General features: G+C 49.0%; 2 protein-coding genes across 2 annotated transcripts in view; one reads left to right on the plus strand and one right to left on the minus strand.

The window, feature by feature from the left end:
* LOC125947593 (uncharacterized) overlaps nt 1-27,314 on the minus strand; it is a 127,748-nt gene that overhangs the window by 88,462 nt on the left and 11,972 nt on the right. The gene's annotated exons all lie outside the window — the stretch shown is intronic.
* Nucleotides 1-27,314, plus strand: part of LOC119460830 (filamin-A-like) — a 115,532-nt gene that overhangs the window by 69,996 nt on the left and 18,222 nt on the right. The window contains 12 exon segments of the mRNA XM_037721927.2: nt 1,905-2,010; nt 3,340-3,513; nt 4,078-4,214; nt 4,984-5,170; nt 5,903-6,073; nt 6,815-7,095; nt 8,165-8,354; nt 9,816-10,069; nt 21,876-22,011; nt 22,397-22,537; nt 22,646-22,774; nt 26,561-26,734. Coding sequence (XP_037577855.1) covers nt 1,905-2,010; nt 3,340-3,513; nt 4,078-4,214; nt 4,984-5,170; nt 5,903-6,073; nt 6,815-7,095; nt 8,165-8,354; nt 9,816-10,069; nt 21,876-22,011; nt 22,397-22,537; nt 22,646-22,774; nt 26,561-26,734 — 2,080 coding nt within the window.

The raw sequence follows: 27,314 nt of genomic DNA on the forward strand, positions 1-27,314 counted from the left end.
CAAACTCTAGCTTGAAATTACCACCCCGCGGCAACTCTTTATACTATTAATAAATTACTGACCTGTAATGCAAATCACTTTAGTACCTTTGCTGCAGCTTAATTAAATCTGTGTCTGACACATACGGTTCTACATTCTCGAATAATATGTAAAACCGTATAGATTAAACCGGAAAAAGGAACCGTTGTCCCGACATGGGCCCTAAATCTGGCCGCCCCTTGCGCACTGTTAACAGTTGAACACAATGTATTTAGAAACAGAGGCAAATACGCAACAATAGTTTTAGATAGCCCTGTGCCTAAGGGCTGCCCTGAATTTCTCTTCGTGTTTAGAGATGAAATTCCCGTTCCATGACTCCAGGGATCGCAAGTCCTCAGCCAGCTACGCACTCTTACAGATTTATTTATTTATTTATTTTTGATGTTCCCTTAGCGAAGTTCATTTAACGTTACTGTTCATAAGATTCGCTTCCTGGATGAGTCGGTACACAATGATTTAAATGCGGTGGATCCATCGAAAATACGTAACACGAAAGGAAGACCTACACTACGCTTCTGCACTTGGAATATGTAGGGTTCATACAATCTCTGGCACTCGCAGTATCAACCATCACATCACCAGGTGCCCGAGGATCGGTCATACCTGACCAGAGCGAGCCTGACTGCAATGGCGCGAATACACTCAGGCGCATTATCACGTGCGCATTGTGGAATGCGTACAGTTCTCACTCACGCTAGGCGCTTGGGCCCCATCTACACAGTGTGCCTAGCCACTATAATTGACTCCGGCACGACTATATATCCACAGCTATGATGTGCTTATTTCCTTTTGCGTTCGTACTCGCTCGCCAGCACCAGTAACCGACAATGCGCCGTCTGCCTGGTTGACTTCGTGACTGTGATTATTGCCAGACACCTCAGCACGTGTACGTGGATTGTTTTCTCATTTTCGTTTCCCTTTCTTCCCCATCTTTATACCGTTTCTCCTTCCACCAGTATCAAATCAAATTACTTTATTCCAACATCGCAATCCGAAGAATACAGATGCTGAGGGCCGTGGACTAAAACGCCACAACACGACTTGACGACGCCAACGGTCCCTTTAACTTGTCACAGACACATGGCAAACATAAGCGCAGGAGCTTACCATATTTCTTACCATAGCAACATAACAAAAAAAAGAAGAATGCGTAGCAACAAAACTTGCTATGTCGGACGTCAAGCATATACGTATTAAGACAAAATATCAACGTAATATAAATGTAACTCAATGTAAATAAAAGCATGAATGCAGAAGAAAATAGCAATTTCAGTTTAAACGAAATGTAGCGGACAATCACAAAAGCGAAATTCGATCGCATGATAGGTTCTGGTTACAGGCATACTGATACAATATACATATGTTTACATACATATACACACATTGCAAGCAGCCTACAAGCAAAAGTACGCAGGCTAAGAAACACAGTTTAAATGGTATGGCAATAGTAGCATAACATCTGTTTTCCGCAGGTTCGAGTTCGGCGGAAGATTCACAATTTTGAATAAGGCGACTAGCGCGTTGCTTTTATTTTTCTTTCAAACAAGAAGTGCTGGGTAAAAAGGTGTCTATCCTGGAAACAGCTACCTCATAGCGTTTAATAAGTGTGTTTTTTGTGTAACTTCGGTAAAGGAACTAAGTTTAATTGATGAAAAAGTGGTTCAGTGTGACTGTTGTGTGAAAAATTCATGATGACACGAATTTTCCTTTTTTTATTGTACGGAGGTTACTGATATAAGGTTGGCAAACGTTCTGCTTAACCTCCCTGTCGTTCATCTCCTATCTATATCTCTATACCTCAATCTCTCTATCTCTCTGCAGTACTCAAGTGAGCTAAATCTTTACTTGTTTCGTTGGATCCGCAGGTGAACGTCTCCGTGAACGGCAAGGACGTGCTGGGCAGCCCGTTCAAGGTGCCCGTCGCGTCTCACCTTGACGCCACCAAGATCAAGGTCGAAGGCCTCGAGCCAAGTACGTCACAACTCCAGTATCTTGTTTGTTGCACAGTATACTGCAGACGGCTGTGGGTCTCAAGACGCGTTCACTACATACACATTTCGTGTGCTGCGCCCACAACTGTACGCACCTATAAAAAATTACGTCTCAAAATCATAAGCGTTAAGAAATCAAAGCAGTTCTGCGAAGATCCGAAAAGTCGAGAGAGTTTCATGAAAGAAAAAAATAGTCATCCGTACGAGCGTAAGGCGTTGTAACGATAGAACCCATACGGGTTCCTCGGAGAGAAAGCGTCGAAATCGAATAATAATTCGCCAAAAAGATTTGTGGAAAGAACTTCCGTGGTATACCTTCGTGCTATTTCCGTGTAGATGACTGTTATTCCTTTCATTAAACATTAAGTAAAGGAACCAGCGCTCACGCGTTTTTCGTGTGTCTTAAGACATTTTTGAATCGAGTTGAGCCGTCTCCGTGCCGAAGGGAGACGGCACGGAGACGGCACGTACCGCTCCGTCTACATAGCGCACGAGGAAGGTATGCCGCTCAAGCACTCCCTTCGTTGCAATATATTTTGTGCGTATTCCATGCATACAGTCAAAGTATGACGTTTTCAGCAGCGGTATATTCTTGAGAGCCGTTGCCTCACATACTAGCCACCTATGTTTGGAATATGAGCGAGTCTTGCAGAAAATGCAGTTAATATATTTCACTACCGTGTCCTTGTTGAAGGCGCCTCCTCAACATGGTCCCCGAGCATTATTATGCGCAAATGCCAGCAAAAATTCGGAAGCAAATTGTTGCTGTGAAAATATTCCAGCACAATGACGCCGGCAGTTTTCCTGTGCTCGCTTTCCAGAGTGGCGACAAACCTTCACGTGTCCATTGTTTACATGTCAAACTCAAACCATTTGCTTTAATTTTTGAAAGTGGGGAAACGGCAACGAACAACTGTACAGAAGGGTGCCTGCGTCGGTATTTTCCAGTCGTGCTTGAAAGCAGTGCAACAAATAACCTCTAGCAAATGCGTTGATGAAATAGGAGCTCTGTTTCTTAAATTATGTTCTCGTTTGTACTACCATCAGGCGCCAATGCTCGTATTTGTCCCAATACAATCTATAGGCAGAAGAGACGTTTAGAAGGCACTTCGTAGCTGATGGCAACTTTAAGTGAAGGCGAGTTCTTAGCTGAAGGGTGTTGTAGCTGAATGCAAACGCTGTTCGAAGAATCTCAAGCTCGCTAGGGTAGACAGCCTTCAACTGGCACGAGAAATCGCTGCACTCAAAGACTGCCGTTACATTTGACGGGTTGTTCACGCCTCTTTTTCCCATTTCCGACGCGGTGCAGCGGTGTTCCTGGAGGCCCCAGCCCAGGTGCTGATCGACGCGCGAGCCATTAGCCCGAACAGCGACGCTCGCGTCACCTGCACCCTGTCCACGCCATCGGGCAAGAAGATCCCCATCGCCGTCCAGCCGAAGGGAGACGGCACCTACCGCTCCGTCTACATACCGCACGAGGAAGGTATGCCGCTCAAGCGCTCTCTTCGTTGGAGGATAGCCCTTTACGCCGAAGTCCGCCCGTTGCTTTATGTGACGCAGAAACACAAACTACCATGCCCGTGACAACGTAAAAGCAGTCTGATCAGGACAAGTCGATTCATCTTTGGCGTGGGAACTTGCAAAAGCCGAAAATACTGACACGCATGCTTCTTTATCTGTATCCGGTGACCGCTTTTCACCGGTTAACAAATGTTATCGCTCAGCGCAGGACGCGCTTGCATGTATCGGGAAGTTTCTCGAATGTTATCGATGGTTCTATCCGCTGTCTGTTTTAACCGAACCTTGTGTAATCTGACTATATGCGCAACGCGAATTGTGTAGCACTTTCTGTCGCCAACACCACGACGGAACCTAAGAGGTACACATTAATTGTTTGTGTCTTATAATATGTTCTACATGTTCGTTCGCGTTCATCTTTCGCGCCGTTGAAGGTCGCCACGTCAACGTACCGCACTGAATGTACATGGACAATGGAATTCGCGTAACAGTGCCTATACATTTGTCGTTCCTCTACTCCCGTGTACAGGTCCTCACGAAGTGGAGCTGACCTACGACGGCGTGCCCATTCCCGGATCACCGTTCAAGACGATGGCTGTGAAGGGTTGCGATCCTTCGAGGGTGAAGGCCTACGGACCGGGACTCGAGAAGGGCATCCTCGACCAAGTGAGTAGCCAACAACCACACGAAGTGAAAGCCTTCAGTATTCGTCACGAAGTAAAGAAAACAATGCGCAAATAAAAGCAGCTGCGACAGGATTTGCGCGTCAAGCTTCTCCTTCAAGAAGCTTGAAAAAGTTCCCGGAAAGTTCGAACTTTTTTTTTTTTTTTTGCGACAGTAGAGATAGTGTGTGTGAGCAAAGACAGACCTAGAGATATAAAAATGAAACAAAATGCAGCTTGTAATTGTGCGTCTATTTTATGCGAATGTCGTCAAGAAGCCCATATAGCTCAGGTGGTGGGCACGTCACCTGGTTCATGTGCAGAGTCTGTCCTGTTCGCAATGAGCGCCATTTCTCGGCCTTTTCTCTTCTAGGATAATGATTATAGCTCCCCGTAATTAAGGCAGGGGTGGGTATAAACTCTGTGGTGATCCTGCAGTCGCCGGACCCTGACCATCTTCATTTATATTGTAGAGTTCTCATCAGTCGCTAGAGATTCTACAGTCCAGTGTCGGCAACCACAGCAGCGTCACAAAATCGGAAAGTTGCATTGAACCGTGCTTTCTTGGCACGCTGACCTACAGGTCCCGCCCGAAAATGCTAACCTTTTTCTTTGTCAGACTTATTTACCATCTGGCTAGGGCGGTTTACTGTTGTTCAGATAGGATAGGTGAAGCGTTTATTTTTACCGCCTATGCCCCTACTGCAAAAAAAAAAATTCATAGACGATGATTAAACGATCTGAGAATGGTTACAACCAGCACACGCTCGCAGCCAAACCGTTTCACCGTGGAAACCCGTGGCGCGGGCCCCGGTGGTCTTGGGCTGGCGATCGAGGGACCGACGGAAGCCAAGATGACTTGCAAGGACAACCGCGACGGCACCTGCACCGTCGAGTACATCCCCACCGAGCAGGGCGACTACGACATCGCCGTGCGCTTCGCCGGAAAGGACATTCCCGGTGAGCTAACGGCGTATGCAGTTCACGGCATACCGCAATATAGAGGCTCGAGACGGAGATCCTTCGCATATGCCACAAGCAGGTCCGCGTTAGGCCTTATACGGCAAAACCTTCCATAGCGCTCTGCACATCTTGGCGTCCCAGCATCGTCCAAAGCACATAGGAAAAATTTAAGGGCATTTCGCTCCGCGTTTCCTAGACACTTCTACGAAATATCAGTTATAGTCCAGATCATAGTCAAGGCATCAGCAATGCTTTCGTTTCGATTTGCAAATAATAAACTTCTGGCCGGTGAGTTGCTAGAATTGAAGCTGAAGTATTCAGGTGAAGCACTACAGTGCCCTTTAGCTGAACACATGAAGCACAGCCTTAATCGCAATCATGTAGTGTTCTTCATGATCTAAATTTGCGACGTAATACCCGTACCTATTAATAATCATCAAACTGTAAAACCGCGGAACCACATCAACGATCTAACACCGCTTCTGCTTTGAACAGTCGTGATGTCATCCCTGGCGCCTTCGATCGCTCAATCTCGCAGGGTCCCTCGTCTGGCGGTGAACTAGGGTTCCGGCCATGGTAAACGGGTGATTTTTTTTAACTGTCAAGATATGAAAAATCTACCTCTGTCTGCGTAGATGGCAACAAAACGAGCGGTAATTGTGAAGATCCTAAACTGGTACTTCCGATTTGTCCACAAATTCTAAATGCGACACTCTGCTTCCTGTGCAGGAAGTCCATTCAAGGTTCCCGTCGACGCCCCTGTAGACCCCTCCAAGGTTGTGGCATACGGCCCAGGCCTGGAACCGCGAAACTGCCGTGCCAACGTACCGCAGAAGTTCACCGTGGACGCACGAAAAGTTGGAAAGGCACCAATGGCTGTCGAAGTCTCATCGGAGAAAGGTAAGTGCACATACGACAATCGTCAATGCTGCATACATGCTAGCAAGAGTAAAATGGCTAATGGGTTGTGCTGTGACCGAAGCATGTAAACTATATTTATAGGAGTATGATGTACTGCTCCATGTACTAAATATATTTTTTAATCTGGCCTGCCGACGCCATTTGGCGATGCCCTGAAAAATGTGGCACTCCCCAACCATACCAAGCAATATACAAAGCATAGTTAAGCAAGAGGTAATTTACCTGATTAGGCTAAGGCTTACATGCTTGCAGATGCCGTCAACCTCTATCTTCATCTCTCTCAAAACCAAACAGGAAACTTCAAATCAGAACAATAAGTTCGGAATATTGGCCCAAAGGTATTTGACTTCTAGGATAAGACTTCGATTATTACCTTGTGTTTGGCACACTTTGGCCATATCTGGTCCTTTTGCCAATAACATTCACTAATCAACATCTTTAAGACTTCGCCGTCTTCAACCTCAAGCTTCAAGGCCGGTACGACGCTAGTCAACAACTCATTCCTCAATATTGTGCGCGTGCGCGTGCGCGTTCAGGCATGTAGGAGCCGCTTCAACTGTCGTGCCTCATCAGGCCTGACAGTCCGTGTACATTTGCTTGCCGTGTAAAGTTGACCAGCTACTAACAGCAATGCTGAGTGTGCTTAGGCTGTCAAACTATAATAGTTGCGACTCAGGCTTTGCCGCACGCCGATCGTCTGCCACGCACTCTTTGGTGCAGGTCCGGTGCCCCAGAAGCCTACTGTGAAGGACAACAAGGATGGCACGTACGATGTGAACTACATGCCACCGCCTGAGAAGAGTGAATGCAATGTCCGCATTACGTACGACAACAAGGACATCCCCAATAGCCCGCACAAGATGAAGGTGAGGCCAACCTGCGAGCCACAGAACGTCAAGCTCGTGGGATTTGACGGCAAGCCCGTGCCCGCCAGCATTCCCCAAGAGTTCACCATCGACGCCCGTGAAGCGGGAGTCGCTCAAGCCGAAGTCACCGTCAAGGTGCGTGGCGTTTCGGTTAGTTCGCCGCGAAGCTTGCGACTGCATAACTCTATTGCCAGCAAGGTGAAAAACCTAAAGACGTGTGGCGTTTTTTCACGTGTCATTTAACCCAACGTGTTTTCTCGACGGCGCACATCTGATGAATAGCCTCTTCAATTAGACGCCCGCTTATTGCATTTAAGTAGTGAAGAAAACAACCGTTTAGACGAGCAACCTCGCCCCTTACATCAGTAACTAGTCAATCAATCAAGTAACCAACAATAAAGCAAGACCCAATAGTGAAGGCGCTGCATTCTCTCTACCAGCTACCGGTATGGTTACAAACATTGAACGGTAAGTCAATGTCAACTTCTCTCAATTCGCTCTCACAACAGTAGCAGCATAATACGTCATGAATCATGTGGCCCTCAGAGCACAATATAAAGCCCAAATGAGCGCGAACTGAACTGCACCTTTCCGTATACAGTCGACTACCGTTAATTCGACCCAGGCGGGACCGCGAGATCCGAAAGGTCGAATTAACAAACGGCAGCAAAATCCAACGAATTCAAAATTCTGTATTGCTTAAGTATTCGGTCGGGATCGACAGACTACTTCCAATACAGTACTGTTACAATACCTGCACACATCGTGGTCGGTCAGTGTCGTCGGTGGTGACAACATCTTCAGAACAGACATCGCGCAAAGTGGTCACAGCGTCAAGTGGTCATCATCACTGCAGAACAAGTTGCTGCCGTTACCGTCGACGCCTAGGGAAGCTGTAGCGGCGTCTGAAGAACTTCTTGTGTTTTTAAGCTTTTTATGAACCCCTGCGCGCATGAGAGGGTGCCAGTGCGGGTCCGCAGTGGCACCCTAACTAACTATATTAGTTTTCCTTCCATAGCAATATATGATTTCTAGCCGGAACATTGCAGTGCGTACGAACTAAGCGAAAAGTCGTATTAACCGAGGTCGAATTCACGGGAGTCTACTGTGCTGCCGTTCTCACGAAACGTGTCAGCATTACTGACGCGCGATGAGAAGGGATGCACAGCTAATTCTCCAGCGTGTCGGTGCTCACACGATCCAGGGCCCGGACAACGTGCCGCGCAAGGCACGCGTCGTGGACAACGACGACGGCACGTTCCGCGGCCAGTACGTGCTCTCGGACGTAGGAAAGCACCAGCTGTCCGTCAAGTACGGCGGCAAGGAAGTGCCAGGATCGCCGGTCACCCTCGACAGCGTGCCCACGGGACAAGCTGACAAGTGCAAGATCAGCGGTGCGTATCACACGGTCAACGTCGCCTACATTTTGCAGTTGGGCTGTGTACGCGTTTCGAACGAAAAATAAAAAAAAGTATCGCCAGTGTGAAAACAGGAGCAAGGGAAAGAAAAGTAAACACAAAAGTGCGGAAAGTTGCCCAGGTTAGTACGCGTTCGGCACAAAAGATGCAGCGGGTACGTCCCGTAAGTATAGGGTACTATGTTCCGCTGTTCTCTCAATGTTTCTTTATCATGACAGCAAGGAGTCTCATAATCGAACACAAGCTGCGCTAAAGGTACCGCTTATTGCAAACAAGGCGCGCACTGAAGTTTTATATTAGAATAATGACGCTCAGCTGCACGCAAAAAAAAAAAAGAGACAACCTGTCGCTATAGTGTTGCGATCTTCTCATGTGTGTCTTGTATGCAATGGATACGTCTTTTACGAAAGTGGCAAAAACGCCCCCTTCAGTGAATAGTCACCTAGAGATGGCAAGTTTCCTAAGTCAATGACAATCGCTTCCCTCGCACGCCATTTAAGTATAAAGTAGTACTTGCAGTTTCACTTTACTAGCTAAATAAATGGAAACACTGAGGCATCATACCGTGTCGGAACTAACACGCCTGAAACTTTTAAAAGCAGCATGCTGCACTGTTCAACCACATTCTTTGGTCCCGAATAACAGACCGTCGATTATATAACAACGCTGGACTGACACACCGAAACTGGATGTCTCAAATGACGCGCAGTCTTGATAACCCCAGTGACACCCACGAGCGCGAACAGAGAGCATACGCGTATAATGTCTCCATTGGAAATGAGACGATTGCTTGGCCGCATGCCTGGCCTGCTGCTTCAAACGTAAAGTTAAATATGAAACGAAATATGCAACAAGAACACACACCGCCAACGTTATGGCGCTCACACTCATAACTACCACAAGGCCTCAAAACGGCTTGATACCAGCAAAAAGACGAAAAGGGTGTTCGTTGTGCGCAATATGCAGACGGGCCTTTTTCACGCCCGTGAACTCCTCGTAACTCTATGAAGCATGCTTTGCAGCCTCGGCAGGCGGGATTAAGCGCTGGATTATACAGCTACGTTCTAAAACGCACCAAGTCAGACTTCCAACGTGCGCAACGTACATTAAACCACAAAAGTTTACGGACCACGGAATCTCAGAAGACGTTAAATTCCCGAGCAGCCTGTAGCAGTAGCCAGTAAAACTGTATACGACAATGTTGTTAGCATATTCTAGTCGAGGCCCGAAATGACAATACCAGGTTGTATTGTGAGGCTGCAGAGTTATTCAGCTTTTTTTCTCACATTTCATGGTCCGTAATATCCTGTGGTTGACTGTACCTAATGTTACGAATCATTTCTGTCGTGTCCTTTGCGTCTGCAGCCGCTACTGCTGCCGTCTAAGAATGCCCTTGATAGCTGCGTCATGTCTTCGTCGCGGTTTGCGTGCTTGCAGAGGAAACGAAGCAGGAGAAGGTGACCATTGGCGAGGAGTACAGCATCACGGTGAACGCCAAGCAGGCCGGCAAGGGTGCCGTCACGTGCACGCTGACCAACGCGTCCGGCGCCGAACCCGACGTGGACGTCGCAGTCGAGGACAACGGCGACGGCACGTTCACCATCTTCTACCGCGTCAAGGAGCAGGGAGAGCACCAGGTCAACATCAAGTTCGGAGGACAGCCAGTGCCAAACGGAACCTACAAGATCACTGTGAGTCCCGCAACAGTTCAAGCCCGGTGCCATATGATCACGCGCCGCAACATCGCGGGGCCAGTTTCTTGTCGCTGCTTGCCTAAGGGAAGGGACTCCTACTCAAAGCGATGCTTCGGTCTGCCGCATGAAAGTCCAAGCGTACTCAAAGCGTACCACGTGTATTCAAAGTGGTGACGACGGTCAGAGGCCCGAGGCATAGCTACAGAGAAAATATAAGGTTTTTAGTGCACGGCCGGCTGGGCGTCGCATCCAATCTCGTCGTCTCAAGCTGCTGGATGTGATGCCCTATGCCTATACCCACTTGTAAGATATAAAGGTAGCAAGCGTAGCATATGCAGCTGCAATGACAAGGTTCGATTTACAGGCTTTTATTTGCTCATATGCCTGGCGACGTCATTCAACGTCCAGGTTACGACTGTTACGTGTGTAAAGTAAGTGCGGCCTTGCGTATAGGGGGTCTCCACTGTACGTCACAGTGAAGCAAGATTACAAGTTTCCCGATTCGCGAGCGGCCACTGACACACACGTTTCCAGTTTGACATTTGCGTTAGATTCAGCAAGCATCAGCTCACTGTTCGCACGACGGTACTCTGCCATTACGAGGCAGAGAGCCGCCAGTGAAGCGCTGATGAGCCGATGAAAATTACTGCGTGTATCTCTGAGTGCTAGCAAACGAGCTATTCATTGTGCTCTAAAATATGAGCTTTACTCACGCCATCTGTGTGCTAGAAAACTCAGTAAGTGGAATAAGGTGCAGGCATGCGAGAGAACATACTAACATACATCTACAGCACGATACCAAACGCTGCACAAAAAGAAATCAACAACAAAAAACGGGGGTGGAGCGCAAAAGAGAGCAGACCCCTGCATGAGCAACCGGTGCAAGAGAGCTGGAAGTGCACGGCAATTTTAGGCAGGAGGTATCGTATCGAATATGACAAGTGCACGACGCACGAACGCTCGTATGATGAAATGTGGTGTTTCGTGGCGCAAGGGCCGAGTGTGGCCAAAGAGCGACATGCCAGTGTTAATGAGTTCGCAGTGGAGCAAGGAATTACGAGAGGTATAGATGTGACGTGGCTTTAAAGAAGCCCCAAAAACAGTCGCTGTAACGAACGCTCGTAAGAGTGCGCGGTGCATGCATGTATTGAAGTGCACGTTTTTGTTGCGAGTTGCGGGGCAACAAACGTGACTCTTGACCACACCCCCGAGGCTTGAAAGAATGCTAACATGATGATAATCTACAAAAAAAAAAAATAGACGCCGAAGAAGTGAAAGATTATAGACCCTTTACTTGCTGTCTGTATTATTCAAAATGTTCACAGCGATAATTTCGAATAGCATCAGGCCAACGCTCCAGTCAATCCAGGAAGTAGGCTGACTTAGAAAAAGATTTTCGACAAGAGATTCTATTCATGTCGTATAATAAGTTGCTAAGTCTGATGAATATAACCAATAATTATACACGGCCTTGATAAATTGCGAAAAGGCATTAGACTTCGGTAGATGCACTCATTGGCGTATTCCGCAAACAAGGCGTGAAGGAAGCAAACGTTAATATTTTCAAAAATATCGGGCTAACCCTGAGCGCCTAATCAAAGATAAAACCATCACTGCCCATTTGGCGTTAACGTGGTTAGCGAGGTCCGTTAGCTGAAGCAAATATGCTCCTTGGTTTTACTTATATCCTGCAGTCGCGATGTGTACCAGCAGTAAAATGGCTTTGCGCTCTCGCCTTAGCCTGCTGACTCGGTTTAAGCTTTTGGCTAAACACGCGCACTCCCTCTTTAACTCCCTCTTTGGCTAAACACGCGCACTAACCCTTTATGTTCTCACGTAGGCTTGGTGGCTCACAGCTGCACTTAGCGAAGCTCCCAGATTCACGCTGTACCTTATGTGCGTAATGCCTAGATGTTTCTTGTCTTTCTGGACCTTGTTTGAGAGTGATGATGCCATTGAGAAGCGTTTAAAGAACTGCTCCCAAGGCTGTAGTATGCAGGCAATTTTGTGCTAAATTTGACCCTTTATGCACCGTCGCCAGGCTTGCCATCAAGAAGAGTTCATGCCACAATAGAGCACGGAGACTAAGCATTAAGGGGTACTGCACGTCCTTGCTTTTTTTTTTTTTTTTTACGAAGATTCCCCGAACCAGCATGCTTTTTAGGCCCCGATACATACGTTTGAGGCTCGCAAGCAGCCGTATCATTAGTACGCAATGCATGAAATACAAGAACAGTGCAGTTCTGGCGCATTTTAGCATGTAAGTTGCCCTGATGCCAGGAGACCGCTAAACTTTCGGGCTCTTACGAGATTGCTAACGCGTGCCTCTGCTGTGTCTTACTCAAGGCCTTTTACTTATAGTTAGTTGACAAACAACCTTGGTTCTAAGGATTCGGCATGTAGAAGAATTTACACACAATTACTGCTGGGTGAAATTAACGTAATGACGGTGTGAGATGTCTTCAATTTGCTTGCTATAATATTGTCTAGACTGTTGCCCGATAGGAGTAGTACTCCAAGTTCAAGATTATTCGCAGGTGCCAGTAGAAATAACACTTCCAGAATGCTGCCAATTTTCTTGCTGTGTTCGTGCTCAGCTAAATGCGTTTGTTCCGGGATTTGTATTTGAGTATCGTTCCTATATATAGCAACGCGAGCTTGGGCAGCGTAGCTTCGAAATTTTCGCACTGCAGAGTGCAAGATGGCGGCACACAAACTTTTAATTGCAATCATCTGCACTGCCCGGAGGCCGGGACACGTTTCCGTTTCGGGAACCCATCGATCATGCTTCCAACCTCCTCGCTCGTATTTTCATCTCGGGAGATTCTTTCTCGAAAACTGCCGTCCCCCATCGTCGAGGCCGCCAGTGCTCTAAAAGCAGAAATTCAAGGTCGCCAGCGCACCGCGCTCTGCCCGGCATATCATTCTTCGAACGAGAACAGCCGAGCTCTGCGCAGGATATGCTCCGGAGATTTGGAAAGCGTGAGTCGGTCGAGGACGTTATAGGACTTACGACCCGTTCGGGGCATGAGCACGTTTGTGTTCCTGAGCCACTACTGGCAAAACATAGGGCAATGAGCAAGCTTTCCTCCGTCTTTGTTTCGACTCGGTTTCTAACCCCAACTCGGCAAAGCGAATCGAGCTTTTATGCTCGTTACGAGCATTTCGCCCGACTGCCTCAAACATTCGCTGCGCAAGAGTCGTAGTTGTTTAGACAAGGACCCTCTTGTGTTTATTAAGGCGGACATTGTCGCTGTTTGGTTTGTTAGCGCAAAAGATGTTGCTCAGTTCACGGAATTGCAGGGATTATTAACGGAATGATCAGCGAAGGTTGAGCGCTTTACCTACTGTGAATCTTCTAGTTATACGCCCACCCTATAATTACACAGCCACCCTCGTCTCCTGTGTTTCCTTTGCGAATATCCCAGCCTTTCCTTTAACACTATGCCGAGAAAAAGAATTTCTCTCTCGCACACCATTGTGCCAAATTGGAACCGTGACAAAACGATTTTCATTTTTGTAACAAGAGCTCAATAGTTAATAACACGTACTTTTTGTGTGTGCGCGTGTTTGCGAAGTTTTTGGAAGTTACGTAGTCAGCTCGCCTGTTGCTTAGGTTTGTCTCCGATATATATCTAAGCGGGACCCCAAGGCAGGATCACTTACAAGAAATCTCCGTGAAACGCCACGGTTTCGCTCTAGCTTGGCGAGTGACAAGCCAAATGTCTTCGGTCAATAATTTCGCAGAGTGAGCAAAAGTGTACATGCTCTTTTCTATATAGGGTGTTTTTCATGTTGCTCTACAATTCTCAATGACAACTTTTCATCTAATTATAATATTTGAGAAGTTGAATAATAATTAAGACTAATTAGGTCATTAGACGGAATTCAAAGAATAATCTGAGTATCTCCAAGCGACGGCAAACAACATTACCTTGGTTCTGTCCAGCTACGTGGCATTTGCATATTTCTTAAAGTTATAGGCGCAAGTTACGCGAGACACCCGGTATACGCAACGCAGGCAGCCGGACGCAAGCTCGATTTAGGCCTGTTGAGATGCGCTTAGGTTTCTGTTCCTGCGCGCAGGTGAGAGAAAACTAGACATTCCTCGGTGCGACACCCCATCTAGAGAAACATCTCCTTCACGCCTCACGTCTGTCAGTGCAGAGATCTGAACTGTCTTCGCAAAGAAAGAAAGAAAAAGGACGCACTTAGGCAAACTTGATCAGCAACGCTTCCAAACCCGCCTCGCAAGATTGCATCAACGGGACCGTCAGTCTGTTCTGGCCTCCGGAACCGATTGGTGAGCGATTGCCGCGCCTGCCCTTAACCACGCTTCTATAAATTGCACCAACCGAAGCCGTCGGTCCTCTCTCCCTCAATCGGCCAGGCCTTCTATTTTGACGGCCCCTCGTTCAATCCGGCTTGACGACTTCCTTACGTCAGGGTGTCATCGATGCTACACTTCCTCTTCTCGGCACGGTGGGCTATCTTTGCAAGTGTGCCGAGTACGTGTGTCTCTTTCACCGCGGCCTTCGGTGAGGCGCGGCGAACCGTTAGCCCCTCCATTGTTCACGTTGAGAGCGTGCCAACATCAGCAGAACCCCCACCCGACCTCTTGCTACACACACGTCGGTTTCAAGACGCCGCCCCCTCCTAACTGATCGCCGCCTGCGGAGATGCGCGGTCGAAGAGCAGCCGGCATTACGTCAGCGGCTTTTTCTCACACGGCTTCTGCGGCGCCAGCGCACAGCACCGGCAACGGTGTGCCAGGAACGCTGGCTTTGCGAAGCGGAATCAGTCGCCATAGAAAACCTGTAGGAATTCGGAAACACCGAAGTAGCACGCCCCGTCTGTCGCGCTTTGAAATAGAGATAGGCAGAGAAAAGAAAGAGAGAAGACAAGCATACGTAACCAGGAAAGATTCTTTGGTTGGCTACCATACGATGGAAAATGAATCGGGTGTTTTGCAGTACAATTCGTATTTCAGTGCTGTAGGAGAAGACGGCAAAGTCGATCTCACCACAGCCCTTGCCTTCTCGGTATTTTAGATACACTTACGGAAGATTCGAGCCTAAGTGACTACACGTTTCGCACAGTCGTCGCCTGACCTCCACAGCCGCTGCTGCGCAGTCATCGGTTCTTGTCGATGTCCATAAGGTCGTCAAAGCAACCAGGTGTATTTTATATTTGGCTACTGTAATCGTAAACCAGAGAATCAGCTCTGTCACATCGGCATCAACTTTAGCCAGCGTACAGAATGTACCATATCAAGTTAATTCTGCACTAAGATATTATACAGGGTGTTTCAGCGAACACTTTCAAAAATTGTTTAAGGTTGCCTGTGGCAGACAGCACAATTCTAGTTCATGAGCTGGTCGACTCGAAGAGGCGGACATGTACAAAATCACCATCATCATCATCATCAGCCTATTTATGTCCACTGCAGGACGAAGGCCTCTCCCTGTGATCTCCAATTACCCCTGTACCAATGCACAAAATATTGAATGGATGGATGGATGAATAACTTTATTAGTGTCCTTCAGGACGCGTGCTAGCGCGCAGCGGGCCGCTCCCACGTCGGGACAGAAAGGCCGAGCCTCTCCGCCGCGTCGCGGGCCCGTTGGACAGCCCATAACTGTTCTTTGAGGTTGGGGCTGCGTAGAACCGCATCCCAACGTGATGAACTGTTGCTTTCATCATAATCTACTAATGAACAAAAAAATCACAAATTATGTATTTAACTAATCACCTTAATTATGGCCCATATTGCAATTTACAAATTCTAGCCGTGAAGTTCGCAAGGCAGATCCACTTGGATCGAACTCTCAGGATGAAACCAGTTTCGAGATATTAATTCCCGAACATTGCGGAGAAATGCATTGGCGTTCCAGTTACTTATTTAACAAAACGGCGTTTTATGCATTGAAGCACAAAAGTAACAAACTCTGTTATTGGGGCGAAGTTTATTTTAGAGCGGAGGTGCAGGCCGCTAAAAACGCAAGTTCAGGCTTCGATTTTCACAAGATACCGCTTCGTCCCTTCCAAATATAAACAACAATCTTATTTCTTTGTGTTTTTCATACATATTCACGTAGAAAACGTCCCAGAAAGCCCACAATTATTTCTTTTTGTGCTATCTGGTCCTTCGGTTATGTGCATTTTTTTCTGACCAGCTGAAAACGGACCAAGATCGGGCTAAGCAGTTTAGACCTACTCGTTATGAACTCCCAAGTCAGAAGATAGTAAAGTTCTATTCAGAACAAAGGGCGTCTTGTCGTCAAGGCTCGTCATATCAGTAATTGCGGTTGCACGTGCGTGTAAGCCAGACTTCGGTTATCCTCCATAAAGATCTGTCACGCCTGAGCCGCTATCTCTCAAATGTGAACACGTGCGCCCAAGGCTGACGGGTTGGCACTGGCTTCGCCAGGGCATGTGCAGCAGACAGTTTTCTCGTTTTTCTTTTTTCTGTCACTTGCGCCACATTTCGGTTGATTACTTGGTCATTCGTGTTTCCTTTTTTCGACCCTCTTTTTTCCTCCCCCGTGTTTTTTTTACATCCGCTTCTTCAAATCATGGATGCAACACGTCGTCTGGTCGAAAAGGTCTCCGTCTATAGCGACACCGCCTCTCACATTTCACCGATGCCGCGCCGGCGCGGCTTTCTCGGACCGACGTCTACAAATAGATTTCCGAACAATACCGGCACATGGCCTATTCCTGGAGGCTCGGGTCGGGAGCCTGGGCTTCGAGCCATTTCCCAAGTCAATCACGCCGCCGCCGTCCATTTGTATGCTGGCTTGCCTGCTCGGTTACTCCCTTACAATCCCTGGCAACACTTCCTCCCTGTGCACTTGTTCAACTCTTGCTGTTCTTTTCGTCCTCGTTATTTCGCGTGTTGGTTCTCCACCCCGAGTCGTCTGTCACCAGGGTTTCTCGCTGTCGCCGCTCGCGCCAAATACTGCACGTATGCCGTCGTTTTCGGATAGCTTGTGCAGCACTTTTGGAGGCTTCGTATTTACAGTAAGTTCACCGGGCGCAGGTGACGTCTGCGTGAAGGTACACGAAAACCTGAAGATCAGTAAAGTTGGTATACACGTTCGTGCTTGAAGCCGCAGCGCCCCAAAATACGCCATTCGTCTTTTCCTCTCTTGCGTCTTGTTCCACGGAAATGTTGTTGCAAGCTTGAATTCGTGAACTGCCAATCAGCACGCATGTCATAATAACCATGGAACGAAACGAGCGGCGCTTATCTGCTGGCACGGAGGTCATCGGCTTTGCTTCCAGACGCAGTGGTCGTATCACATCAGTAGGTATTAAGGAGCAATGTTTGACATCCGTTAATATTGGCCCCTGACTTCAGCCGCCACGCAAGTTTTCATCTTTATAGAGCTCGCCATCTTGGTCAGCTCAAATGTACGAACTCCGCTTTTGAATCACCGACGGCGTGATGCTGTCCAGGATGTGCGCTTCTCACAGTTTTTGGGGATGACCACACATAGATAAGAGCAAAGCGCAAAGGCTTCTTGTCGGCGGATATTTTACGTTCCGCAGCTTGAAATCAATTGATATTACTCCATTACGGTGTGCATGGCACTATTACGCATTCACAATCGAGAAATGTTTTGTTCTGGGTGCACACTTGAGCTTATCAGAGTGTACGTTATGTCAACAAACGCTTTGCAAGCGCGTAACGTGAGGTCTGAGTATTTTATTCAGCACCTTCAGATTGTACACGTCATTAAAGATGGTAATACAATGACCGGAAAGCTGCTCACGTGGCTTGGACAGCAGCTATAGTGCTGCGAAACACTGTATAGTCACGTCGAAAACATTCGACTTCATCAATAGTCCAGAGTTCAAACTTCCATGTCCCTGTGAAAACTGAGGCATGCTCGAAACGCTACGCAAACGCCGGGCGTCGTTTCACGCCTCATGCGAGGAGAACCGAGCTTTAACGAAAGCATAAATACTTGTTTCGTCTGTTTCGTCCATAATGACGATCAGACGCTCGCTGGCGATTTCCTTACTTAGTTGGTGAAGCCCCTAATGTCCGTCTAAATAAAATGCTTCAACATTTTTTGCCTCGCATTAAACGCGGACAGAGGAGGTGATGAATGCAGCTAGACATATTTTAAGACTTTAAGGACTTTTAAGACTTTTGGCATCTGTCGTAGGCATACGACAGATGCCAAAAGAGCAAACGTCTCGGGGGAAACGACGTGCCAGCTCAGTTCCGGGCACGATTTAAAACCGTGCACTACTGGCATTTTCTTGGCTTTCGCGCGGCGCCTTTCCAGAAAACCAGTGCGACAAACCCTGAAGCTATATTTTTCCCAAGGCTCTCGCGGGGCGTTGTAAACATTTACACCGCGCCGCAGTTTTCCGCCTTTTGCAACTACGCACAATGTCGGAGCGTATAAAACGAATGCGGCACCGTGGAGACGACGGCCGACATCAGAGGCAGATCCGGAATGCCTTGGCAGGCAACAAGCGCTGCGTTGAACAAAAGAGTGAGTGGCTTCGCTCTGCCGCAGAGCGCTGGTAGGCTTCCAGAAGCCCACTCCCTTTCCCACGCATGCAGTGCCGTGCGCGGTTCACTGCCAGGGTTTGGGCGTCCAGACACTTGTTCTGGCTGAAGGTTGCAGGTACGGTCAGACGAGCTGATTGCGCTAATTACGCGTTCGAAAGCATCACGCGCAGAACCCACCAATATACCCGCTTCGATGGCTCCGCAGATCCATGGCGTTCCGGTGCCGATTACGAGGTCACGAGTTCGAGCATCTGCTATATACAGCGGTCACATTTCGATTAGGACTGAACGCAAAACTATTAAAGAACGTTAAAGAACCCTAGGCGGTCAAATTTATTCGAGAGCTCCACACTACAAGGCGTCTCTCGCAGCTAAGTTGTGGCTTCAGGACATGAAACTCAGTAAATTACGTTAGGCCTCTCAAACTGCCTGTTCATGTTCGCGCAGTTGTACAGAGATGTTCGTGTCGTTTTCTGTTCTTTTCGATGCTTGTTGTTCGCAGCATAGATCCAGGACGCCTTCAAAGTAAATTGTTGGTTTCGTTTAACTTACGCGGCTGGGGACAACGGCAACCTATGTTTTCGTGTCTTGGTCAGAGTGTCTGGGGGCAGAACCTTGAGTGATTCCTACTGGTTAAAAATAGTGATTGTGTGACATCACAAACGTAAATTACACGGACAGCGAAAGACACGACACTTCCCGCTTGTGCGAGCGTGCTGTCCTTCGTTGGTCGCATTCAGGCCAGCGGTAACACTTTCGCAGTGCAAAACCAAAAAGCAAGGACATTTCTGGCCACTGGAAGAGGCGACTAAGCGTTACGTGGCCGCTGAATCTATCATTCAAGACATGACCTGGAAAATAGTCGCAAAACAGCAGCTCGCTTGCGAAATGAAACGTCTAACAATCCCACACGAAGAGGTAACGAAAAACGAGTTTCCCCCTCACACTATACTTAACTCTTACTTCACCCCTTCTGGTCCTCACCGCCCTTCAAAGAACGAAAAAGAGCGCCAGAACATTAGCAATCTGAATGCGTCACGTCTCCGGGCGGTCTATTTCCTTCCTTCTTGCATTCACTGAGCGCATGTAGCAATGCCAGCTATTTGCGAAGACCGCAATGAATCTACAGGAAGACACCGGTAGCTACAGGCACGGACGAGCGCGAACCTCTGCCGACAGCGCGGTGGCGTCACCGGACTGGAGAGCACGCGCAAAAGAAATAGGGTGCGACAAAAGCAGCGACCGTGTCTCCGCGAGACGAACGCGATTACGCAGCCTCCAAATGTAGGAGGGGGTTTGAGCCCAGCAAGCTATAGACACAGGTTCGCACCGCCGCTTAGCTGACTAAACCGCGTCCCGACGGTCGGTGTGTCCTGTTTTATGCTCAGAGTTCGTTTCGGCAGGCCAACCCATTGGCGTTTTGTGTATTTCACTCGCCACTCGTGTATATACCCGCGAACGGGACCCTGAGGGCTCAGCGCTTGCCCGCTTGCCAGGCTCCGCGGAATCTCAGCGCGACGTCGCGACAGGAGCCGACGTGCGTCACAGCAGACCTTCGCTGCTTCGTACCACGCCCCTTCCCCCCCCCCCCTACCGCCCCCCCCCCTCCCTCATCGCCAACCTCAGGTCCGGAGCGTTCGCCGCAAGCGCCCAAGCCACAGCGCAGCACAGCGCCCGGCGCGGTTTATTTTCGTGCTAAGAGCCCCAAAACAAGAAGGCGGGGCAGTCCCTTTGCACGCTCGCGTTTCGGGAAACCATACAAGGGCGCCGCAGGACCCGTCGCCCTTCCAAGCGAGCTCGCGCTAACTTTCTTCTGGACTTGCACGAGCGAGGTCCAATCATGTCACGTTGACGGATCTTTGATGTAGCCGTCGTATAGCAGCAGTGTTCCGAGATTGGTTCTCGACGGCAAGGGGCCGTCAACACGTGAAGACCGCGAAGCTCCCGGTATTTCTCCTCTCCCAGTGTCTCCGAGCCGCATAATTTGTTCTGGCACCTTCGAGGAGAGCCTACACTGCACTCCTGAGATGTAGGTCTTACGCTGTGTGTGTGTGTACGGAAGTACACACACACACAAAAAGAAACGAATGGCAATGCAGATACTTCAAAATGTTACAATTTACACAAACACAGGTTTTAGCCTAATGGACGATGTAAGTCTGTGTGCTAGACACATGTGCACGCTCTACTATGTCTTTATGCGTAGCTTGGGCGTGTCTTGTCGTTCGGTATGCTGAGGCCAGAAACAAAATGTGAGGGAAATTAGTGTCGTAGATGTCATGCCATTCAACGGTCACATTATCACTTTGTCTAAACAATAACGCTTGTATGTCATTGTTAAGCGGCGTTACTAAACGCGGCGCTACGTTCATTTGTGATCGAATATACTTTCAGTACCGTCCTATCGGCCGTGTCATGGCGCAGGCGTATTGGACTGCTTGTGTGACAAAAATTCATCGTTCACAGCCTGACTCCAGACAAAAGGCCGATTTTTGACTGTAGGATTTCTAGACTTTGCATGTCTCGAGTTTTAAAAGACCGTGAAGAGCACATGGACCCATCCGGAGGCCAAACTTGGAGTTGACATTCCGGAAGAACATGGGACGTTTGCGGGTAGGCAAAGCAAAAGATGTTGCTTTCCCTGAGTGGCGACACATGCAAATCGTATTATGTCATGCCACTAAGTAAAGACCTGAAGGCGACACCCGCGTTCTCAGCGGCGTGGAACACTGCCGTACTCAGGAGCGAATTCCTCGTGCAGCCTAGGCGCGCTAGAGAGTATACCGAGACGCCCGAGGTGGTTGAACCTGCAGGCATCATATCTTGACAACCGAGCAAGGGTGGAGGGGAAGAAGCGGCTACACTGCACGTTCCGGCGGCTTCCCTGGTTGTCTTGCACGCTGTTCTCCAGGTTCCGTGTGCAGAGAGAAGCACGCCTGTCTGGCCACGGTCCAGGCTCTCGCGCGCACATCTCGCGCGCGTGCGCGCAGTGCACCTCAGCTTCACTGTGGGCTTGAGGTGGCAGCCACGGGAGAGGAGGTCGAGGGGCAAGGGACTGGTCGGGGGTGGTGGCGTGGGGGGGGGGGGGGACGTGCCCGTGGGCGCCAAAAGCGGAGGCCGCGGGGGCGTCCAGAAATAGAGAGGGGCAGGAGGCCGGCCCACCTCGGTCCGGCTCCGGTGTCTTCCACCGCAAGGGCGCGCCAAGGGCGGTGTGTGGTGCACGCAGAGTGGAATCCCTGATCGGTTCTTCCCTTGTGCCGCCTTGCGCAGGCCGTCACCGAGCAGATCCACCAGAAGACCGTGGTCGACCGCCGCTTCCGCAGCGCCCCGCCGCCGCAAGGAAAGTACCGGCCGATCCAGCTCTTCGAGATCCCCTTGCAGCAGAGCGCTGGAGGACAGCTCTCCGGTGCGTGGCCCACTTGCATGGATTATGAACGCAGCCGCGGCCACGCGTCCAGGGCACGGTGCCGCCTCCTCGGACGAGGCCTAACCCTAGCTGCTCAAGACCGCTGGTGGCCATGGCCTCCATAGTACCCTCCCTCCCGGAGGACTCTTATTATGCCGTGTATAAGCAGCTGGTTTTCAGATTAGTTGTGAACGCAATGCCTGCAATGCGCAATGTCAAGAAGCGCCTCTTGGATGACGGCATTGTTTTTGCAATGCGGTATCGGTCTTGTGAAACCACACTTTAGTGACAGATGGGCACCACTCTGGACGCGTGGCAGCTTTGATAGCCTGTGTCGGAAGCTTATTCTATTCCTCCCTGACGCAACTTGATCGTGCCTACGCAGCCGAGGTGAAGATGCCATCGGGAAGGGTGGACAAGCCTGTGATCATCGACAACCAGAACGGCACGGTTAGCATCCAGTACGAGCCGCGCGAAGAAGGCCTGCACGAGCTGCACATCAAGTACAACCACGAGCATGTGCAGGGTACGTGTGGCTAGATTGTGACACTCGTGTGAGCTTGTGCGGTGTTTGCTGCGTTGGCCGATCGGATTAATGCAACGACGCTATGGTGCGGCGCGGGCCGCTTCGCAGGCAGCCCTTTCAAGTTCCACGTGGACACCATCCAGAGTGGCTACGTGACTGCCTACGGACCAGGCCTGACGCATGGCGTGGCCGGCGAGCCCAGCAACTTCACCATCAGCACAAAGGACGCCGGCAAAGGTAGTGCGATTTGGGCGTGCCCAAGTGTTTCTACTGTACTTGGCAAGTCATGTCAGGCTGCTTAGCACTGCTTGTTTGGTCGAGGTTAGCATGAACTGTCAGGAGAATCTAGGATTCTAGGTAACCTGGCGCTTGCCCGCGTAGACGCCTCTTGAAGGCCGCTGAATTAATTGTAGCAGTCATCACGTTGCATTGGCTCGTGGAATGCACCACCTAAGTCGTGTCTGTTTGGAGTTGTAAGGTCAGGTGACATGAAATGCTGTTGCAAGCAGTGCACAACGCGGTAAGACAAGGCATACAAGGACAATCACTATATATATGGCAGGTCCCGGCCGCACAAGCAGATGCAAAGCATAGCATTGAGCAACTTTGCATCTGCGCAATCTAATCAAAATGTTGACAATTTGACATTGATCATTGTAAGGGACAGGGGACAGTGCCACATGGGCTCATTTTTTTTTTATTTAAAGTAGCTGTTGAGCTGGAACCGTTACTTTCCATATATATAAGATCTCATTGGTGGCGTTTTTCATCGCACTACCGAACATGTGCACTTAGTCACCGTAGTGGACCGTAGGGGAGGAGCTGTAGAATAATTTTGACTGTACAGACTACCTTAACGCACATGCACCTAAATGTAAGTACAGGACCCCGTGCACTTCCGACCTCATGGGAATGCGGCCGCCGTTGGCGGGGATGAAACCGACGATCTTGTACTCAGCATCATAAAAAAAAAGCATTCCGTACAAGAGCTCAGCTGCCGTGGCGGGCATAAACTGAAGATTAGTCGTGCTCAAAAGTGAAAAGGGTTAAAAATAGACGCTGTACCATGAGTGCGCCTAGTATTATTTGCACACGTCTGCAAACGGTTCGCATTTGCTCCGACGACCCTAAAGCCTTTCCGTCTTCGCCTTTGATACCCAAGAATACCGATATCATAATGTCGTGCCGATATTGTGGTTTCTTTCTCTCGAACGTCCAGAGCGAGAATGACGTCGCACCGTGGTTGCTTTTCTCAGCTATGCTAAATGTGCCAGCAGAGACTATACAATATAGCGTGTGGAGTACGCTAACACGAGCACGTCCATCCGCCACGTTCCGTAAGCTGTCTGTGCGTCTTTGTAACATCTCATCAGTGCGCCAACAGCGCTTTCTCCGCGCTCTGCCATTAGTAAAACTGCCTGGTCCATCAGCTGCGCCTAACGCCAGCCAGCGGGGCAGGACAAAGTTCCAATCCACCCGTGTGTGTATGTATACACGTGCCTGACTCGTGTATTTTCTCAGTCAAACTCCCGAGCCCGCGCTGCCGTACCACAGACTCAGTGAAAACACGAGTGAGCTCTGGACCGCGGCAAAGATAACATCCGGCACTGAAGGAGGAAAAAAAGGATGAGTAGAAGAGAGGCCACGCGCGGCACGGTACCCCCCCCTCGTTCATCTGGCTGTCGACACGGGGCAGGGCGCTAGCTTCAAAAGATGTCTGGCAAAACAACGTGGCGCTGTACCACCGCTGGTCGAAAACAAAAACACGGGGCAACCGCCGCGGATTGGGAGCCGACCGAACTCGGCCGGCGAGAAATATTTCGGGGTCCCTTCCAGTTGGGCGCGGCTGCTGCTGCTGCCTGCGTCAGAGCATCAGCGTCCCTCCTCGAAGCCGACGGCACGCTTCGTTTTTAGCATCGCCTCCCAGCTGCGGTGCTCTCGTTAGGTATCAACAACCCTCTCCCGACCTTCGTCGGTCGCCATCTCTTAAATTAAACAACAAGAAGGGTCCTCCGCCCTCCCCATCCCTCATTCCCCGGTACCGTGTTCCGAGAGAGCGGGGTGCACGCGTGGCGAAAGGATAGCTTGGCGCTATCGTGCGATCGCGCTCGAGAAGAAAGCGACTATGGTATCGACGGAGGGAGAGGGGGAAGAGGGAAGGCTTCTGTGTTGAAGCCCTATATACCCGAAACCGAAATCATCAGTCGAATATAGCTGGCGTGTCTGGTGAACCCTTCCAGAAATAAAACCGCAGCTGTGCCAGTGCGCGACTGGAATAATGTAGCGGCCTGTTGACAGGTTTCAGACAGCCGTGACGACAACGAGTGTCCCGTTTATTACACCCTAAAACCAGCGCGCACGTGCTGGAGCAGCACATGGGCCGCTCCCGCCCCTTCGTTCACCCGAATCCCCCACCACCATCCTTCCACCGGGACGCTACTAATATGCTGTAGGACATTCTCGCTGGTGTTTTTGGCGTGGTCGTTATGTCATAGAGACGTACATGGCGGTAACGTTCCTGGGAGTCTTGGAACATGCGTCCGCAGTAACGGACAACTTCGTACTAAGAAACGCAAGGAATTCAATTTTATCAAACCATTGGTTACTTATTGTCTTACTTTCTGCAGGTTTCAATCACACTTGCAAGCAGCAGTTGTTAAAGTCTCGCAGGCATTTCCCGAGAGGTATGATTGTACGTGGACATGTCACAACTGCTATTTGTGTAGACGGCTACGGGTCAGTGGTTTGGTTGTATTATACAATTTAACGAGAAACAAATCAAGACTGAGTGGAAGCGATAGAGTTCATCTTCTTTTTAACATGAGATCTAAAAGAGGTAATCTAAATCATAACCGTTACGGAGATGTGTTTGAGGAACCTCATGGTTAATTGAAAGGTTGGTTTATCATCCACGGCAGTTGAAATAAAAATGCATGAAGTTTTATAACGTTGTGCGGAAGTCTTTTGTAGCGTCCATGATATTTGCGGTGATATTTGTTTTTTTTTTTTCTTTATTTACTACAAACTAAAAATACAAAAATTCGCGCACCCTCTATCACTATGAGGCGATAACTAAAAAGTTATCGAAATCCCTAAATATTCTTCATAACTAAACCTGATATTTAATATTAATTTCTCCTATGCTTTCATTGGTTTTCAAGGTTTAGTGTTACTAAAAATCAAACCCCTCGGTTCCTCTTACTGATGTCGCTCAATGCGGTATTGTGACTTTTGCAGAATGGTATTTCATCGCGGGTGTTACATGCTCGGAAACCATAAACATTTCGTTTTAGAGGATATCGGGTATGCTGATTATTGATTCCAGAGACAAATTAGTGCAAAAATTTAGGTTGCCACTTTGCTTTCGACGCGCCCGCCGCTAGTATTTCCTCCACTTCGATTCCAGCTTCTTTCTGCTTCACGTGCAGCAAGAGCACCATGCTGAGCTCCTTTCGCCTAGCGCAGTAAAAAAACAAAAGGACACAGAGTCACGAAAACGAATGCATAGAACAATAACTTCCAACAGATTCATTTCGGAAATCCGTGCGCGTGTTGTGTGTCCCACATATCGCACAGACAGCTAACAGAACGTGACGCAAGGGTCATAAAAAAACTACTCAACCATAGTATACTAGGCAGTTACTATCTGCTTGTGGAAGCCCACTGAGCTATAGTAGTGAGTACAACACGAGTTCGCGTGTCGGTCTTAACAATACAGCCCAACATCACGTCATTTGTATACTTCGCGGGCCGTTCAGCCCAGCCCGCCCTGAAGGCCGGCGACCAGGTAACATTTACGCAACTTGAAAAAAGTTCGAAGCGACTCTGTTGAACTTGTGTAAGCGAATTGAGTACATATAGAAAAATGCTGTCTTGTTCCTTTCGCTCGTCAACAGAGTGGCTGCAAAACCATATTGAAAAATATTTGTGCCTCGGATGTGTCGTCTGTGTGTCGCATGTGTCGCCTCCCTTCTTCTCTGTGTATATAAGTATCTCCTATTTCGCTACCAATCATGACCGCAGGTGGCCTGAACGTGGCAGTCGAGGGTCCATCCAAGGCTGAGATCAGCGTACACGACAACAAGGATGGCACGGTGGCCGTGTCATACCTGCCGGCTGCGCCCGGAGAGTACAAGATTTCCATTAAGTTCGCCGACAAGCCCATCAAGGGAAGCCCCTTCACCTCAAAGATCACAGGCGAGTGCTGCAACACGTGGTCTCTTGTGCTTGTTGTGCTTGCGGGGATCTCACCGGTCAACGCCTAGATTTTATCACTTTGAATTAGGCACGGCGAGTATTGTGCTAACATCGGAGAATAAGCCAGTGTTTACGCAGGCATCTTACAAGTACCATAAGGCATATCATGCCGGAAGCGGAAAGTCTGGATTGCTGCATAATTGGACACACACAGCGCCGATTTACAGCCTGTCTTCCTACTGCTGTCCGTCTCGTGTTCCTGCACTGTACTATAGATCTCATTCTAGCAGTGCTCCAACACCTATGTCATCAGCCTTGTGACGCGTTAGGGTAAATTAGGCATACTTTATGCAGGTCTTTTGGCACAAGATTCTTGAGAATAGGCATCTCTCAAAGCACTATTATCACTTTTACCAAGAGGCCGGCTAGCTCACACCTCTCACCGGGAAACTGCTCAAACATGTCGCTAAATAGCCTGTCAACTAGCGTTTTTGCCAAGCGCTCCGCAACGGCCTTATGACAGGTTCGTTTCCTGTCACCTCGCGGCGGGCCATGGACGAGTCACGGTATAGGCGCATAG

The sequence above is a fragment of the Dermacentor silvarum genome, chromosome 8, assembly GCF_013339745.2.
Source record: "Dermacentor silvarum isolate Dsil-2018 chromosome 8, BIME_Dsil_1.4, whole genome shotgun sequence".
Classification (NCBI taxonomy): domain Eukaryota; kingdom Metazoa; phylum Arthropoda; class Arachnida; order Ixodida; family Ixodidae; genus Dermacentor; species Dermacentor silvarum.